The sequence below is a fragment of the Arachis stenosperma genome, chromosome 6, assembly GCF_014773155.1.
Source record: "Arachis stenosperma cultivar V10309 chromosome 6, arast.V10309.gnm1.PFL2, whole genome shotgun sequence".
Lineage (NCBI taxonomy): Eukaryota > Viridiplantae > Streptophyta > Magnoliopsida > Fabales > Fabaceae > Arachis > Arachis stenosperma.
Window position 1 is genome coordinate 9,170,375 of NC_080382.1, and position 15,702 is coordinate 9,186,076.

Here is a 15,702-nt window from a genome sequence, read left to right on the forward strand (position 1 = left end):
AGTCACAAAGGATGTGTAGCTTGTTGGGGTGTAAGGAAGCAACGTTGCCAGTCAAATATATTGGTATTTCTTTGGGAGTGAATTCGAAATTGGTCAAGACATGGAAACCTATTATAGAAGTAGAAGAGAAACTCAATCTGTGAAAAGCCAATACGATTAATAAAGCTGGTAAGCTGGTACTCATCAAATATGTGCTTAATAGTTTGCCGGTTTACTATCTTAGCTTATATAAGATGCCCAGAGCAGTAGTAGATAAGTTGATATCTTTACAGAGGAGGTTCTTGTGGAGTAATGAGGGCGGAAGGGATGGGGTACCTTTGGTAAGGTGGGATATTGTGCAAGCTCCAAAATGCTTCGGGGGTTTGAGCGTGGGCGATGCAGTGCTCTGGAATACAGCATTGTTATTCAAGTGGTGGTGGCGGTTTTCAAAGGAGGATTGACCATTATGGAAGAAAATTGTGTGCTCCTGCAATGACTTGAATCCAAATGTCCTTCTTTCTTACCAGCCGGTTCCTAATACAAAGGGTCCGTGGAGGGACATTTGTCAATTGCAGATAAGAGGATAGCAAGCGAGAGATAAGATGGTCAGAGGGTTATCATTAGAGTTAGGAGATGGTAGAAGAATTCGTTTCTGGGAAGATAATTGGCTACCATGTGGTGTGCTGCAGGATGTATTTCCAAGGCTTTTCTCGGTTTCAAATCAAGTTGGATCTGTAATAAGGGACTGTGGATTTTGGGATGGGTTGGAGTAGATATGAAACTTTCATCAGAGAAGGGTACTATTCCAATGGGAGTTAGAATTAGCTAACCAACTTCATGGAGTTCTACAATCTGTCAGGTTAACAAATGAGAGGGAGGATATAATAGTATGAAAATTTGATAGATCAGGAGTTTACTCTACTAACTCATTTGTGCAAGCTTTGCAGGCTGAGACTCTCCCGGAGGACATTACGAGTTATAGTTTTACTAGATCTATATGGAGAGGACTAGTATCACCATGGGTTGAGCTATTCACCTGGTTTGTGTTAGTTGGTAGGGTTAATACTAAGGAAAGATTGATTAGATTGGGCATTATTGATCAAAGGGATATGATTTGTGTTTTATGTAAAAAAGAAACTGAGAATAATTTCCACTTTTTCATTGGCTGAGTTCACGTGGCAGGTGTGGTGTGCTTGGTTATACGCCTATAATAAATTTTGGTCTATTCCAGGAACCATTAAGCAACACTTTGAGAGTTGGACAGGAGCTCCTGTAAGAAAAGTCGAATGTAACAAGTTGGTGATTGGTTTTTTTTGCTATCATTTAGAATACGTGGTTGAAAGGAATGCCAGGATTTCCGGGAATCAAGAAACATGCGTTGCGGAAGTTATTACCAGGTCGATTAGGAGCTACAAAGAGTTGGTTGGCTTTGTTCTGTCTAGTTGTTGATGGCAATGCCGGAGATAACTACGGTTTTTTTGTATAGTGTTTGTATTGTAACTCTGGTTTTTCTAAATGCTCCACCTTACTGTGTTGAGCTTTTTATTTAAAAAAAAAAGAATAAGGGGTAGATAGGCACTCCAACGCTCAAATCAGTAAGCGAATAATAGGCTTCGCAAATTGCAATAATCTGAACAATCTTCTTACCATTTTTTTATATCTGGGACGAAGAATAACAATTATGTCTCAGAGTAATTTTACTTTAAACGAAAAATAATAGCATATTTGAACGTTTTGATATCTGTTTTGATGACTGTTATTAATAGTCGATTTCTAACGGATACAATTGAGTTATGACGTGTAGTCGAACCATAACGGCCGTATCAATATATATATATATATATATATATATATATATATATATATATATATATATATATATATATTCTTTACACCAAAAAAAGTTTATGATATATTCTTAGTGTTATTTCTCTAGCTATAATAATGATGCTATTTTTGGTTTCTCTCTGAGCCCCATTTAAGGATTTGTCACTGGCCAATGAGTTGCTACATGCACAAGGCGAGATTTAAACTTTCGACACTTGTTTAAACGAACTAGTGAGATAATCACTAGACCAACCCAACTTGGTTATAATAATGATGCTATTAATTAAAAAAGGTTTAGTTTGGGAAGCTATGCCTACACTTTGAGGTTTAAGTCTTGTTAAAATATGCATTTTAAAAATGAAAAAACTTTTGGGACTAGTAATTTTAGTATTTTTTACTATTATTTTATGAGCACAAATACTTAATTATTTTTAATAAATAAATTTTACTGATTTATGTGTATAAATTCTAAAAAATGTGGATACAAATTGTATTGATTTATATGTACAAATTTTAGTAAATATAGGTACAAATTATATACTTTTTGTGTGCAAAAAATATATCTGTGTAAATATGGGTGCAAATTATTACTGGCTAAATTCGCATAAAAAATGATAATATTTGCTGACCATGTAGCATTGTTCTTTAAAAATATTACAAAAAATATTTATTAAAAGTTATTAAAAATATAATTTTTTTATATTTTAATGAATTGAATATATGAAAACTTTAAAAGTTGAATAAATAAGGCTGCATTTGTTTACAGGTATGAGATACTGAGACAATGACACAAAGACATAACATTGAATTTAGCAGATGAGATATAAATAGAGATATTGTGTCAAAAGACACTGAATTAGTGTATTTGTGTCCACCATGACAGGAAAGACACAGAGACACTAAAAAGAGATACGACTTATTTTTCATTTTTTCTTTCATTAAATTCTTATTAATTTTTTATAATCATATTTTTATTATTATATTTCCCTTCCCACATTTTTTGAATGAAAAAAAAAATAAATTAGATTTTCATAATTTATTCTAATTTATCACTAAATACAATATAAGAATACTAATTTTTATATCTCTGTATTTTATGTCTTGTTTTGTCATGTTTTTAAGAACTAAACTTGGGCTAATAAACAGCACAGTGAATACCACCTTTATTTTTGGACAGTAAGACAACTTTTGGTTTTGTCTTTTTTCTTTTGGTATGAGTATGAGGTCCAATAATGTAGTAATATTGGGCCTCTCAGCCTGCGTAGAACGCTTAAAAGTAGTTTGGATTGTGGGCTTCGGCCTTAGACCTGTGTCAATAAAAAAAGTATCATGAACTGTGAATCCAACCGAAATGGAAAAAAAAAAAGAACGTGGTTTCCGACTTTCCGTTGGTGCGATCGAGCAGCAGTTGGCAGTTGAGGAAGTGAGAGAGGAAAACACAGAAAAAGATTCATTAAACCGTTCCAAATGCAAAAGCAGATAGCGATTTGGAGTGATAGAAAGTTGAACAAACCCTAATTGATTAATCGAAGTGAGAATTTGCGTGAGTTGAGAAATCCATTGAATGGATGCGAAGGATATACTGGGATTGCCCAAGAACTCATTCCCAGCTTTGGAGAAGAAATCTCGTCCTCACAAAGAATCTCACAGAAAACCCGATGGAATTTCCCGCGAGGTTTATGCTCTCACTGGTGGAGTGCCACCTCTTATGCCTTCACTTGATTCTTCTCAATTGAAGAAGAAACCTCCCTCTCACGAAAAGGTTCCTTTTCTCTTTATGCATTTTCGTTTCTTTTCTCCCATTGTTATGCTCAATTCTCATTCAGTAATTTATTTGGTTCAGATCACTTGGCAATGGCTTCCTTTCACGAACTCAGCTCGTAAAGATAATCTTCAACTTTATCATTGGGTAATTTCCTCTTCCCTAACTCACTCACATGCCACTGTCGAAGTTGTGTGTTTATTATGTGACCATGTTGCAGGTTCGAGTGGTCAACGGTGTTCCACCTACAGGGGACTATTCTTTTGCCAAGTATAACAAGGTCATTAAATTCAACTGTGATCTTTCTCTAATTGCATCTTCTGCATTGCTTTTATTCTTATAGTTCACATGATTGAATATTTAGTTTACATGTTATGGTGCAGTCTGTTGATGTTGTTAAATACACGGACGAAGAGTATGACAAGTATTTGACAGATCCTGTACGTATTGTGTTTAATTAGACACTGTGTTTGAGTTTGCTTGAACTGCACAATTCCATGATCTTTTCACAATTGAAAGTAGAAACATAGTACTAGTACTCTCACACCTATTTCTTTTATTTAGTGTTAATTGCATTCGCACTCTCTTCAATTATGTTTGATCTATCTAGATGTGGACCAAGGAGGAGACAAATCAACTGTTTGACTTATGTCAGAGGTTTGATCTGCGATTTATTATAATAGCTGATAGGTTCCCATCATCTCGTACTGTAGAGGAATTAAAGGATCGATATTATAGCGGTATGTCTTATTTGCTTACTGAAGTATTATCTGTTCCACTTTTCCATCATCCTTCAAGTTGATAGTTTGGAGAATGTGATACTTAAACTTGATTTTTAATGATGTTCCTGTCTTGCAGTATCCCGGGCTATATTGATTGCTAGAGCTTCATCTACTGGGGATGTTGCAACACATCCACTTGTTAAGGTGCAGTATACCTTTTTAACAACACCATTGTATGTGGCTTTCAAGTTACTTCTTTTGTTTGTTTGGGCATCAGTGTTTGTAATTATATAATTTTTGGTTAAAAACAAACTTGTATCTAGCTCAGGCCATTACCATGTGATCATAATAAATAAGCTTTCCTCCTCAATGTAGGAACCATATAATGTTTCACAAGAGATCGAACGAAAACGAGCACTATCCATGGTCCTCTCTCAAACAAGGCAACAAGAGCGAAGAGATGAGGAGGTTTTAATTTTTTTTCTCTAGCAAAAATTAGTTAATTCTGCTATCAGCTTGCACCTTCATTCAGGCTGTCCACCTTTTGATTTATTTTTTTTTTTTAATTTTCTGCAGGTTCTTGTTGAAGCAAAACGGATAGCTGAGTTACGTACGCCTGCTAAGGTAACATTTCATAGAGTTTTATCTTCTTCTTTTTTTTTTATATGGCACTGTTGTGTGTTAAACATCAAAGTTAGTTTTGGATTATAGGGTTGATGGGTTCTGATTCTTGATTAATCGTATTTCTGGATTCATAACCACGACTTAAAATATTGAGGATTCCATCTGGAGTTAATACTCAAAATGACCCCCGAAATTTGACCACCGACTCAATTTGACCTTCTAATTTTCAATTGATCCAATTTATACCCTGAAATTTTAAGGCGTGGCTCAAATTGGCCCTTTCGTCCAACTCCGTCACCGGAGTAATGACGTGGCACCCAAACCTCACCACATGCCTCTCCTTCTTCCTCTTACCATCGCCATCACCACCTCCCTTCTACCAACACTTTCTCTCCGCCAACAAACAACAGCATTCACAGTCCACCAACACCCACATATTTCCACCGCCATAGGCCCATAGCTTTGAAGAGCATAACACCTACACACATCATTCCTTCATGACTGCAAGCAGACAGCAAACCAATGAACCTAACATCGTTAGGGGCAACACCATGAACCACCATTTGTGAAAAGAGCTGCAATGCTTGCTTACCATGACCATTCATCGCCATGCCACAAATAACGGCACCCCCAGAAATAACATCCTTATGCACAATCATGTTGAAAATCTTGAACCCCATTTTCATGTAACCACACTTAGCATACATGTTGAACAATGCATTCCAAATGTTACCATCAATCACAGGTCACACCACCCATTGCCCCAAATTCGAAGTACCCTCAGAATCACCCTCACCCATTGCACCCATCTTTGTGTTCCTATTAAGAGGGATCTAAAGTGTGGTGTTGTGTTTCTTTTTCTTTTTCTATTTCTCTTCAATTTGTTAATGTTAGTGATTGTTAATGTTGTTTGTTGGGGAGGGAAGACGTTGGTAGAGGGAAGATGGTGATAAAGAGAAGGATCAAATAATAGAAAGGCCCTTCATAAATGGCGGTGGAAATGTGTGGGTGTTGGTGGGTTGTGAATGTTGTTGTTTGTTGGGGGAGGGAGGGTGTTGGTAGAGGGGAAGTGGTGATGGCGATGGTAAGAGGAAGAAGGAGAGGCATGTGGTGAGGTTTGGGTGCCATGTCATTACTCCGATGACAGAGTTGGATGGAAGGGCCAATCTGAGTCACGCCTTAAAATTTCAGGGTATAAATTGGGTCAATTAAAAATTAGAGGATCAAATTGAGTTGGTAGTCAAATTTCGGGGGTTATTTTAAGTATTAACTCATTGTATCTGATTGCTGTGTTAATAGAATGCATGTACTTTTTAATTTGCACTGGGATGTTAGGGCTGTGAAATTGTAACTTCATTTTAGTTTTTACTGACTATAAACTATGTGTTGAAGAGTGTCATTGCATCAATTCTTCCCAGTTCATAATAAGTAATGATCAAATTCGGGCAACACAATATTTGGAATATATAAAATTTGTTCCCTTAAGTTGTGCAGTCACTCGTAACTATCATTATTCATGTGTTTGAATTTATATGTTTTAGGCTGTCGAAGAATCCCAGTTGGCTCCTTCAAATGCTGGTGCAGAAGTTACAGGGAGGGCTGTCCCTGGTGAAACTGCATCTCCATCAAATGCACAACTTCCATCAATCACGTTTCCTGATAATGCATCTACTCTAGCTTCTCTTCGCATAGTAAGTATATAGAATGTTTCTGTCATAGATCGTCTTCTTTTTCCTGATGTTTTCTATTGACAATTCTGTTCTCAATACCTTCCAAAACCCACCCACCTCCTGCCCCATGTTCCATCCCCAAGGCAGTGAGCCATTGACAAAGAAGAAGAAAAAGAAATTTTGTTGTTGAAGTGTATTAGAATTTGATCTTGCATTGATTACCATATTCCAAAATGCAAATGACTACTTTTTCATGCAACGCAATTCAATAATTTTATAATGCTTATACAGTATATTTCAAACACAATCTCATAATGAGAAATATTTCAGCTTCGTGTATATTTGAGAACGTATGCACTTGACCAAATGGTGCAAGCTACAAGCTCATCTGCTGGGCCGCGGACTGTCAAACGGATTGAACAAACTTTGCTAGATCTCGGGGTTTGTCAAAACTCATTGAACTTATAATGCAGTTTAGATATTTTATTTTATTTTTTTCCTCCAGTCACAGTCCTGTGGTAATGTCACTGCTCTGCATTTGCAATGTATAAACCCATACTTCATTTAGTTAGGACTTGTTTATATTTTTAATGGCATTAAACTATTAATCTGATTAATCTGATGTTTGGTTTTGAGCATGAGCTCAAGGCTCTAATGTGTGTGTTTCAAAACTATATAGACTCAGCTTGCATAGCTGTATTGGCTTGTCTCTGAAATAGTTCAATTATGTCTTGGGATATTATAAAACAATTTTTACACAAATGAAATACAAACTATTATATATAAGCATAAAATTTTCCTTGAGCTCATTTAAGCTTGAAATTTGCTTTCTAGCTGTAGCTTTTCATTTTCAAACAAAATAAAAATCTATCCATGTTAAATCTCAGCTGAAATGTTTATTAAATGAGTTGAGCTTGATCATATATTTGAATATATGTGCAAAGCCCAATGTTACTAGTAAATTTCAAATTCTCTTCCTAATGGATATCCCTTTAATTTATAGTTTGAACGTGATTACAGGTCAATTTGAAACCAAGGGTTCCAACTAAAGCTGTATGTGCTGAGCATCTTGAACTAAGAAAAGAAATGTTAACTTTGCTGAATCTTCAGAAACAGGTGAATGAGAATTAAGAGGCATAATTTCGGCAAATGTGATTATTAATATTCTAGTATGAGCAGAAATATGAGGATATCATTAATTAAAATGTAGTTTGTAATATGCCTTTCAACGTGTGCTTTTTCAATTTTGTAACAGGTTTTATGATAACACCAAAATTGGTTTGCTTTTTCCAAATATCAATTTCTTCTGGGTAATCAGTTGTTAAGATTTTTTTCCAGGTGCAATACAAAGAGGCTGAAGGTTCGCCTTTTCGTGATGGGTCATACAATGAAGCACCAGGCACACCAAAGGTTATAAATTTGGTTTTATTTTTGGTTCTTTGCCCGCCTCTTTTATTAATATTTTCAGCTTGTAATGGTCCAAGCATTCCGTTTTTTATTCAAACTAAGTTGTGATTCGGAAGCTACTGACAACACTTACATCGCGTTGTGTATCAGGACTGGACGTTTATTCCAGACACAATGAATTTCGGAGGTATTTTTTGGTTTGCACCTGTTACATAATTATCGGCAAAGTTATGGGAATTTGATCTATTTGTTATTAACTCTATTATTCATGTTACTGGTTTCAGGTGAAAGGGTTAGCAAAAAGGACCAAAAGCGCAAGGTACAATGCATAGTCTTTTGCTAATCATTCTCTCCTTGATTGGTCATTTTTGCCTAACCAATTTAATGATGAATATTATTTTTTGTTTGGATTCTTTTTTCCTTTTTCTCAGGGACATGGACATCCATCATCATCAGCTCATAAAAGACCTAGAAAAAAGGCCTCGGAGTTTTAGTTTCACTTGTAACTAGTAAGCCCTTGAATTTTGCTCAGATAATACAAATGATTAAGTGCCATGGACTCATGATTTTATAATTCAGTATCTTATACTTTGTTTTCCTCTACTGCCTTCAATTCTTTGAACCACCTTTTGGTATACTTATTTATTAAGCGGTGTTTTGGGTGCTACATCAGGTGGCAACAGGGAAAAGGTTGATTCAGTATGCAGAACTCCTTTAATTATGAACCTTGCAGAAAGCTGCATTGAACTCTAAGCGCCTGCAAATTCTGATCGCTAGAGTTTAATGCCATTTGGAATTCAGTGTAAAGTGGAACGTTGAAATCCCTCTGATGAGTGGAATGTCACATCTACACCATGTTTAGCCTTACGAAGAAGCTGAATTAAAAAAAAAAAAAAAAAATTGTAAAGCTTTGTTAAGGTAACCTGGTGTTTGAGGGAAGGAGTTCCTTATAAGAATGCGCTGTGAGTAAATAAGTTTAGATATGGGCATTCTAGATGTCTTGGTATATCTTGGTATAAGCCCATATTAGGAATTTGGGATGTTTTTGGGAAATTTTTTTTATATAAATAAATTAAATATTTTATTTACTAATATATATAATTTAGAAGGTATTTATCAATTTGTGTAATATTATTTATCTTATTTATAGTATAAACGAGATAATTATGAACGTATCTTGTTTGCTGTGTAAACGAGATAAGTGATGTTTTTATTTGGCTTTATCTCATTTGCAAACGAGATACATAGAGTTTTAAAAAATATACAAACAAGATAGATGTATCATTATAAAAAAAATTACGATTTAAATGATATTAATTTAATTTTTATTTTTAAACTAATTTATTTTTTTTGCAATTACTAATATTTTGATACGGTTATTAATACTAATATCTGAAACGGTTATACTATGAATTTAATATAATTTAATTTTATACTCAAAAGAGTATATAATCCAAAATTATGTGTTCTTTGAATTAATATCTCAATTAATTTTCAAGAAAATACATAAATTAAAAAATAATTCACCAAAAAATAACTGCAGGAGTGGTTTATATCTTACCAAGAAGTCATCAATAACTACTTCTCCTATCTATCATTCACAAGTAGTTTCTATCCTTTTTAAGTTATACTATATACTATATTTTTCATATTTAAACAGTTAATTTTTTTGAGTAATTATCCAATTCAATTTTTAAGGATTTTAAAAGTGGATATTTTGGTCCTTAAAAAAAATTAATATACAGATTAATCCTATCATTTTCTTCCGTAAGATATATCGGTCTCCAGCTTATTTTCCAGCGTGACTCATCAACGAAGATTGCTGACTTGGCACATTAACTCACACACGTGACCGTTAAGTGTTCACATGTGCAAGGAAGATAAAACAATCTCTGGACTTGTTAATTAAAACATCATCGTATTCAAAATATTCCTTCTTTCTCGTTCTTAATCATTGGAGGTCTCATGAAACCCTAGTTTTGCAGGAATCGACACATCTAGGTTTAGTTTTGATGATACCAAGTAGAGGAAGTTCATCTTCTTCGAATTGCCGTAGAGGGAGACACGGTTTCTCCAGTGGTAATAGTCTCGTATATGGTGACGTGAGGAGCCTGAGAAACGTTGAAATCATAAAGAGGCAACACCCAAAATGCTCATGCGATTTGTATGCAATAATCTCCATTTCAAGAATTCATGAAAATTCGAGCAAGTTATTTTTTGGATGCCCACTATATAAGGTAAACAATTGTTGCCATTCTAGTTAGTTAAAATAAAAAAAATTGCGTTGAATAATTTATTTGTGAAATGGATAGGAGAAACTCTATTAGGAGAAGCAATTTTTGTCTCGAGGTTTTCAATGGTACTATCAGGAGATCCTAGCAATCTTTCTCCGGGAATATTATCTTCTAGGCTATTAGTCCAGTTACCCAAATTCTCATCTGACGTTGAACCAGTTGATACCTTTGTGTTTGACCTCTTATGCATATGGGTTTTTGAAGCAGGGACTTCAACTCTGCCATTTGATGGTATTGAGATTGTTTTGATGGGTGGTGGTAATAGTAATAGCTTAGAAGAATCTTGCCATAAAGTTAGCACAAGAGTGATGCCATTGGATTATTCAAAAGTGATATTTTGCTGAGTTTTCCATAATGCAAAATGCTAATAATAATTTTATTACTTTAAACGTATGCATTATTTATTTTCTTAACTAATCCTCCTAAATCATTTTTGTTTAGAAAATTTTCAACTTTGTTGATTAGAAATTGCTGGCTATAAAATAACGAATATATCTATTCTTCTCATATGAGAGAGAGGTCATACTTTAGTATTATAGAAATGGTCATCTATACTGCGATTGCTTTGTTGGTGTTTCAAGCTTCTACCACTACTGTCTAATGTGCCACCCACTTGTGAGACTGAAGATGCTGGTTTGAGACAGAAACTAATAGAGTTGTAGAGTAGAATTATATGTTAGAAGCTCATCAAAATGTAGTCTCAAAGATTGACTCCAAGAGTAGAAGTTTCAATGTAGTGTTTGCATTTATGGTTCTATCATTGTTAGTTTTGGCCATGACAGTAGCTATTGTTGCTTTGTAAGAGATTTAGAGTTGGACATATATTATGTGTAAGCTTGCTTTTAGTTCAATATTTGAATGCTATTTGGTGAAGTTGCAAAAACATTTGTAATGAATTTCATCAAATCCAGCCCTCATTGAACTGTGAAAATTCATATCTCTCCCGCTCATCCTTAGAACTCTCAGGAGTTAATAATGTTTCAGACTCGTAGTCAAATACAGGTTCTTCTATCTCCTCTTCACATTCCTCATCCTCTTCATTAACATTAATGTCATGAACTCCAATACCAGACTTAGCAGATATTGTTGTAGTACTACTAGGCCTACCAGCCTCATTTGTCCCACCAGCATCACTAGGCCTAGCAGAACCACTTGGCCTAGTATCAATTGGCCCAGAACCAATTGGCCTAGCAGCAACATTAAGCCTAGCAGCACCACTTGGACTAGCACCAATAAATTCATCTTTATTCCTCCCATATGTTGGGCCACTAGCCTTCTTGCTACTCAATTGATTCTTCTTTGTAGTTATGGTCTTACTTTTGATATCCTTGTTTGTCTTCTTCTTCCACACATTTTTTTTATGGTCTGTTTTCACTCCTAACAGTCTTCTTCTTTATCACCACACACTCATTTTTACTACTATCAGATTGATCACACTCAAAATCAAGGTCTTCATTCTCAAATGGAGCTAACATTATTGGGTGATCAAAGTATAACTCAAATTTTGGACTCTCTTTGTTCTTTTCTTTGTACGCAAATAATTCACTGAGCATCTCCTTCTATGGGATGTAATCTAGACTCGAGCTTAGAGACAGAAGAATCAAACCAGTACATAGATTTGTAATCATGATATTCTAACCCTTTGAATAGAATTTTCAAATCAAAGAAACACAGCAAGTCAATGTCCATTTTAAAAACCTTATCTACTTTTTCATCAATATACAGCAACATACCCTTATTATCTCGCATAAAGTGACCCATGGTGAAAAACGAGAACCACAAAATACTCCATCAACAAACAAAATTAAAATAGACCAGCATTAACAAAATCGAAACTACAAACTCAAATATACCATTATTTGTTGCTTATAACTATTGAACATGATGTATTCTTCTAACAAAAATAAAACTAATACAAACTAAATACTATTGCAACTCACAAGTTTTTACCGTCACTAAACCCTAACCATCCAACAAATTAATGGATTAATCAAGTAAAGTATCATTGTATCCTATAAATTAGCCTAACGAAGATTATGTACTCACCTGCTACATGTGAGTATTCAGTGAAAACCTCGTTGTTATCGTGGCATCCACTGCCGCTTCGTGCGATTCGAGGACAACAAAAGTAATTAACGGCTGTAATGATGATGAATGGAATCCTAACGTTGACAGTGATGGGGTGATGTTAGAGAGATAAGGTTACACGGGTATAAGGTTTCTATGTAAAATGGAGAATGAATGATGGGTTTTGATGTCTTTTTGAGAGGATGAAGACATATAGAAGGAAAGAAGAGGTGAGAATTGGGTGTAATGTTTCATCCTATTTTGGATACGACGACATTTTAATTAACAAGTCTAGGGACGGTTTTGTCCTCCTTGCACATGTGGACATTTAACGGCCACGTGTGCGAGTTAACGTGCCAAGTTAGCAATCTCTGTTGATGAGTCACGCCAGAAAATAGATTGGGAACTGATATATCTAACGGAAGAAAACGATGTGGATTGATTTGTGTATTAATTTTTTTTGGAGAGTAAAATATCCATTTTTAAAATTCTTGGAGACCAAATTAGATAGTTACTCTAATTTTTCTGACCTTCCAACATGATAAATGGCCATATAACAAAGAAAATTTGAAAGATATATAATAAAATTTTTACATTTTAAATTTTTTATATACTCTCCTATAAAATTAATTAAGATATTAATTCAAGGAACAAGTTTTAGATTATGTATTCTTTTGGGCAATTAAATTGTATTAAATACGTAGTTTAACCGTTTCAAGATATTAGATAAGCATATTAAGATATTAGTAATTGCTAAAAAATTTAATTAATTTAAAAATAAAAATTAAATTAATATCATTTAAATCGTAATTTTTTTATAATGATATACATATCTCATTTACAGTATGAATGAGATAATTAAAAACATATTTTGTTTACACTGTAAACGAGATATGTGTATTTTCTAAAACTTCACATATGTCGTTTGCAAACGAAATAAAGTCAAATAAAATTGTTACTTATTTCATTTACTGTGTAAAGAAGATACATTCATAATCATTTTATTTATACTGTAAATAAGATAAATAATGTTACGTAAATTGATAAATACCTTTTAAATTATATATATTAGTAAATAAAATATTTAATTTATTTATATAAAAAAAATTTCCTATGTTTTATGATGGTCATTGAATAAAACTCAGAATTTAAAGGGAGCAAAAAAATATATATTCTTATAACTAAATTTAGGCTCGTGCAATACCAGAACCAAAATGAATAAATATTTTTGAATAAGAATTCATTTAAACCCCTCGTGAATTATAATTTATTTTACTATTTCTTTTCGCAATAAAAAATAGAAATCAAAATTCTTCCCTTGAATATTTATACCCCTGTCACGAATGATCAAATGCTATCAGTGGGGTTCGATGGAGTAAGTTGAGTTCTTTCGAGAAGGCCTAAATCCATAATAAAATCTGAACATAGGTGATCTAGTATAAATAAACAAGCATAGAACTATTAAAGATATGTTCAAGATCTTTAATGGCGTTAGAACTCGAGAGAAGACTAAAAAAAATAATATGTATTTAAGTGTGTATCATACAAGAAATAAAGGTAGTTATTTATAGAAATATTATACTACTATTACAACTACTAACATAAATATTTTTTTTTTCGTGACTTACTAACATAAATATTTAATTATTCCTAAACTACTTCTCAAATCTCAACTAATATTTATTACTCTAATATCTCTTCTCAAATTGAAATGATAACTTGAATTCAAAACTTATTTAAAACAGTAAAAACTGATGAAATAGAGCGCAGACGAAATTGTTGATACAGAAACGCAGATAAAACTGTCGGAATACAAATGCAGATAGAATTGCCAAAATAGAATGTAGACAAAACTGTCGAAAAGAAGTGCAGACAAAACTGTTAGAAAAGTGTAAACAGAATTGCTGAAGGAGCGTCAATGAAACTATCAGAGGAGCGCAAACGAAACTGCTGAAATGGAACGCAGACAGAACTACCGGAAGAAAGCACAGATAGAATTGTCGAAAGAGTGTCGAATTGTCGAAAAGATGACGAACTATCGAAAAAATGGCGAACTACTAGAAAACTGCCAAAGAGAAAGTAAATTGTTGAAGAGATGACAAACTGTTGAAAAATTACTGAAGAGGTGGCAAACTGTCGAAAAAATGATGAAAACAGAATGGTTGAAAAGCAACTAGTTTCTCTATGGGAATAGATAAATATCCCACAAAGATGAAAAACAACAAAATCGGGGTGAAAATTGTAAAAACGGAAGAAATAATAAAAAAAGAGGACACAAAAAAACCTTAAAAAATGCTACAAAAGTGCCACATCATCAATTATGTGACACTGCCACATCAACATGCTATGACACATGGCATCATCGTGATGGAAAAGAAAGACACGTCATTGTGCTTATGCATCCCTAGGATGATGTATAACTAGTGGGGTCAATTGTAGGTCATATCCAAGTTGGCGAATTGGGTCGCAAATCGGATCTGAAAAATCATAGAAAAGAATATGATTTTTTTATTGGGTATCTGTACAATGTGTATAATGGGCTGTTTATTTGGTCCAATATGAATTAAAAATAAAAATTACCCACGTTTAATCTCATTTTAAAAGTACGGTTTATTTTTGTGTTAACCACCATTGTACACATTGTACATCAATTACATTGGCTCCTCATACTTTTCCAAAATGAAAAGTAGCAGGCTGATAGCAGTTAAAAGTTAGAGACAAGATTCTTGAAAGAAATTGACCGTACGAAGATATTGAATAACCATTCACTTGAGAGTGCGGGTAAACGCTGGTCAATAAAATCAAAACTGTTGCTTTAGTCATCTGATCGGACGACTTAGATGCCATGATATCAAAATCGTTGATTTTCTAATCAGCTATGACGGTTGACAACGAATCTGGAAGGCTGATGGAGATGATGGAGGCAGCGAAACTTTGACTAGAGCATGGCAGTGCTTCCAGCGTCCATTGGCGGTGAGGTTGGGTCTATTAGACTCGTAGTAATGTTGAGACGAGTACGATGGTGTGGTCGTTTGTGCAGAAAAGCATCAGAAAGATTACCAAAAAGGGTGAAAAACGTTGTAAGTGGTGATGAAGTTAGCGGTTAATGGTGACATCTTTAGTCGGCGCATAGATGGAGAGGTGGATGGCAACGGAATTGGGTGCGTTCAACTTGGAACGCGCATAGATGGAGAGGTGGATGGCAACGGAATTGGGTGCGTTCAACTTGGAACGACACGACTGACTTGATGATGTGGTTGTTGATGGATAAAAACGTCTGAAACTGGCTCAAAATGTGCCTGGAAGAAGTATGATAACCGAGGTGGATAATGAACTTTTAACATTGCCTG

The 15,702-nt window shown here is 34.2% G+C and overlaps 1 protein-coding gene across 1 annotated transcript; it reads left to right on the forward strand.

Annotated features, from left to right (window-relative positions):
* The first annotated feature begins 3,170 nt into the window (after window positions 1-3,170).
* On the forward strand, window positions 3,171-9,111 carry LOC130932956 (SWR1-complex protein 4-like). Its single transcript, XM_057862425.1, has 16 exons — window positions 3,171-3,568; window positions 3,650-3,715; window positions 3,789-3,848; window positions 3,952-4,008; window positions 4,179-4,308; window positions 4,427-4,494; window positions 4,666-4,758; window positions 4,867-4,914; window positions 6,456-6,605; window positions 6,915-7,025; window positions 7,605-7,700; window positions 7,923-7,994; window positions 8,142-8,178; window positions 8,276-8,310; window positions 8,423-8,500; window positions 8,665-9,111. Exons 1-15 carry the CDS (start codon window positions 3,371-3,373, stop codon window positions 8,483-8,485), a joined length of 1,284 nt encoding a protein of 427 aa, XP_057718408.1. The 5' UTR covers window positions 3,171-3,370; the 3' UTR covers window positions 8,486-8,500; window positions 8,665-9,111.
* The last annotated feature ends 6,591 nt before the right edge of the window (window positions 9,112-15,702 follow it).

Coding starts and splice junctions, on each gene's coding strand:
- LOC130932956 (XM_057862425.1), top strand. CDS start 3,371: ATGGATGCGAAGGATATACTGGGATTGCCCAAGAACTCATTCCCAGCT. Junction 4,309..4,426: donor AAAGGATCGATATTATAGCG/GTATGTCTTATT, acceptor CCTGTCTTGCAG/TATCCCGGGCTATATTGATT. Junction 4,759..4,866: donor AAGAGCGAAGAGATGAGGAG/GTTTTAATTTTT, acceptor AATTTTCTGCAG/GTTCTTGTTGAAGCAAAACG.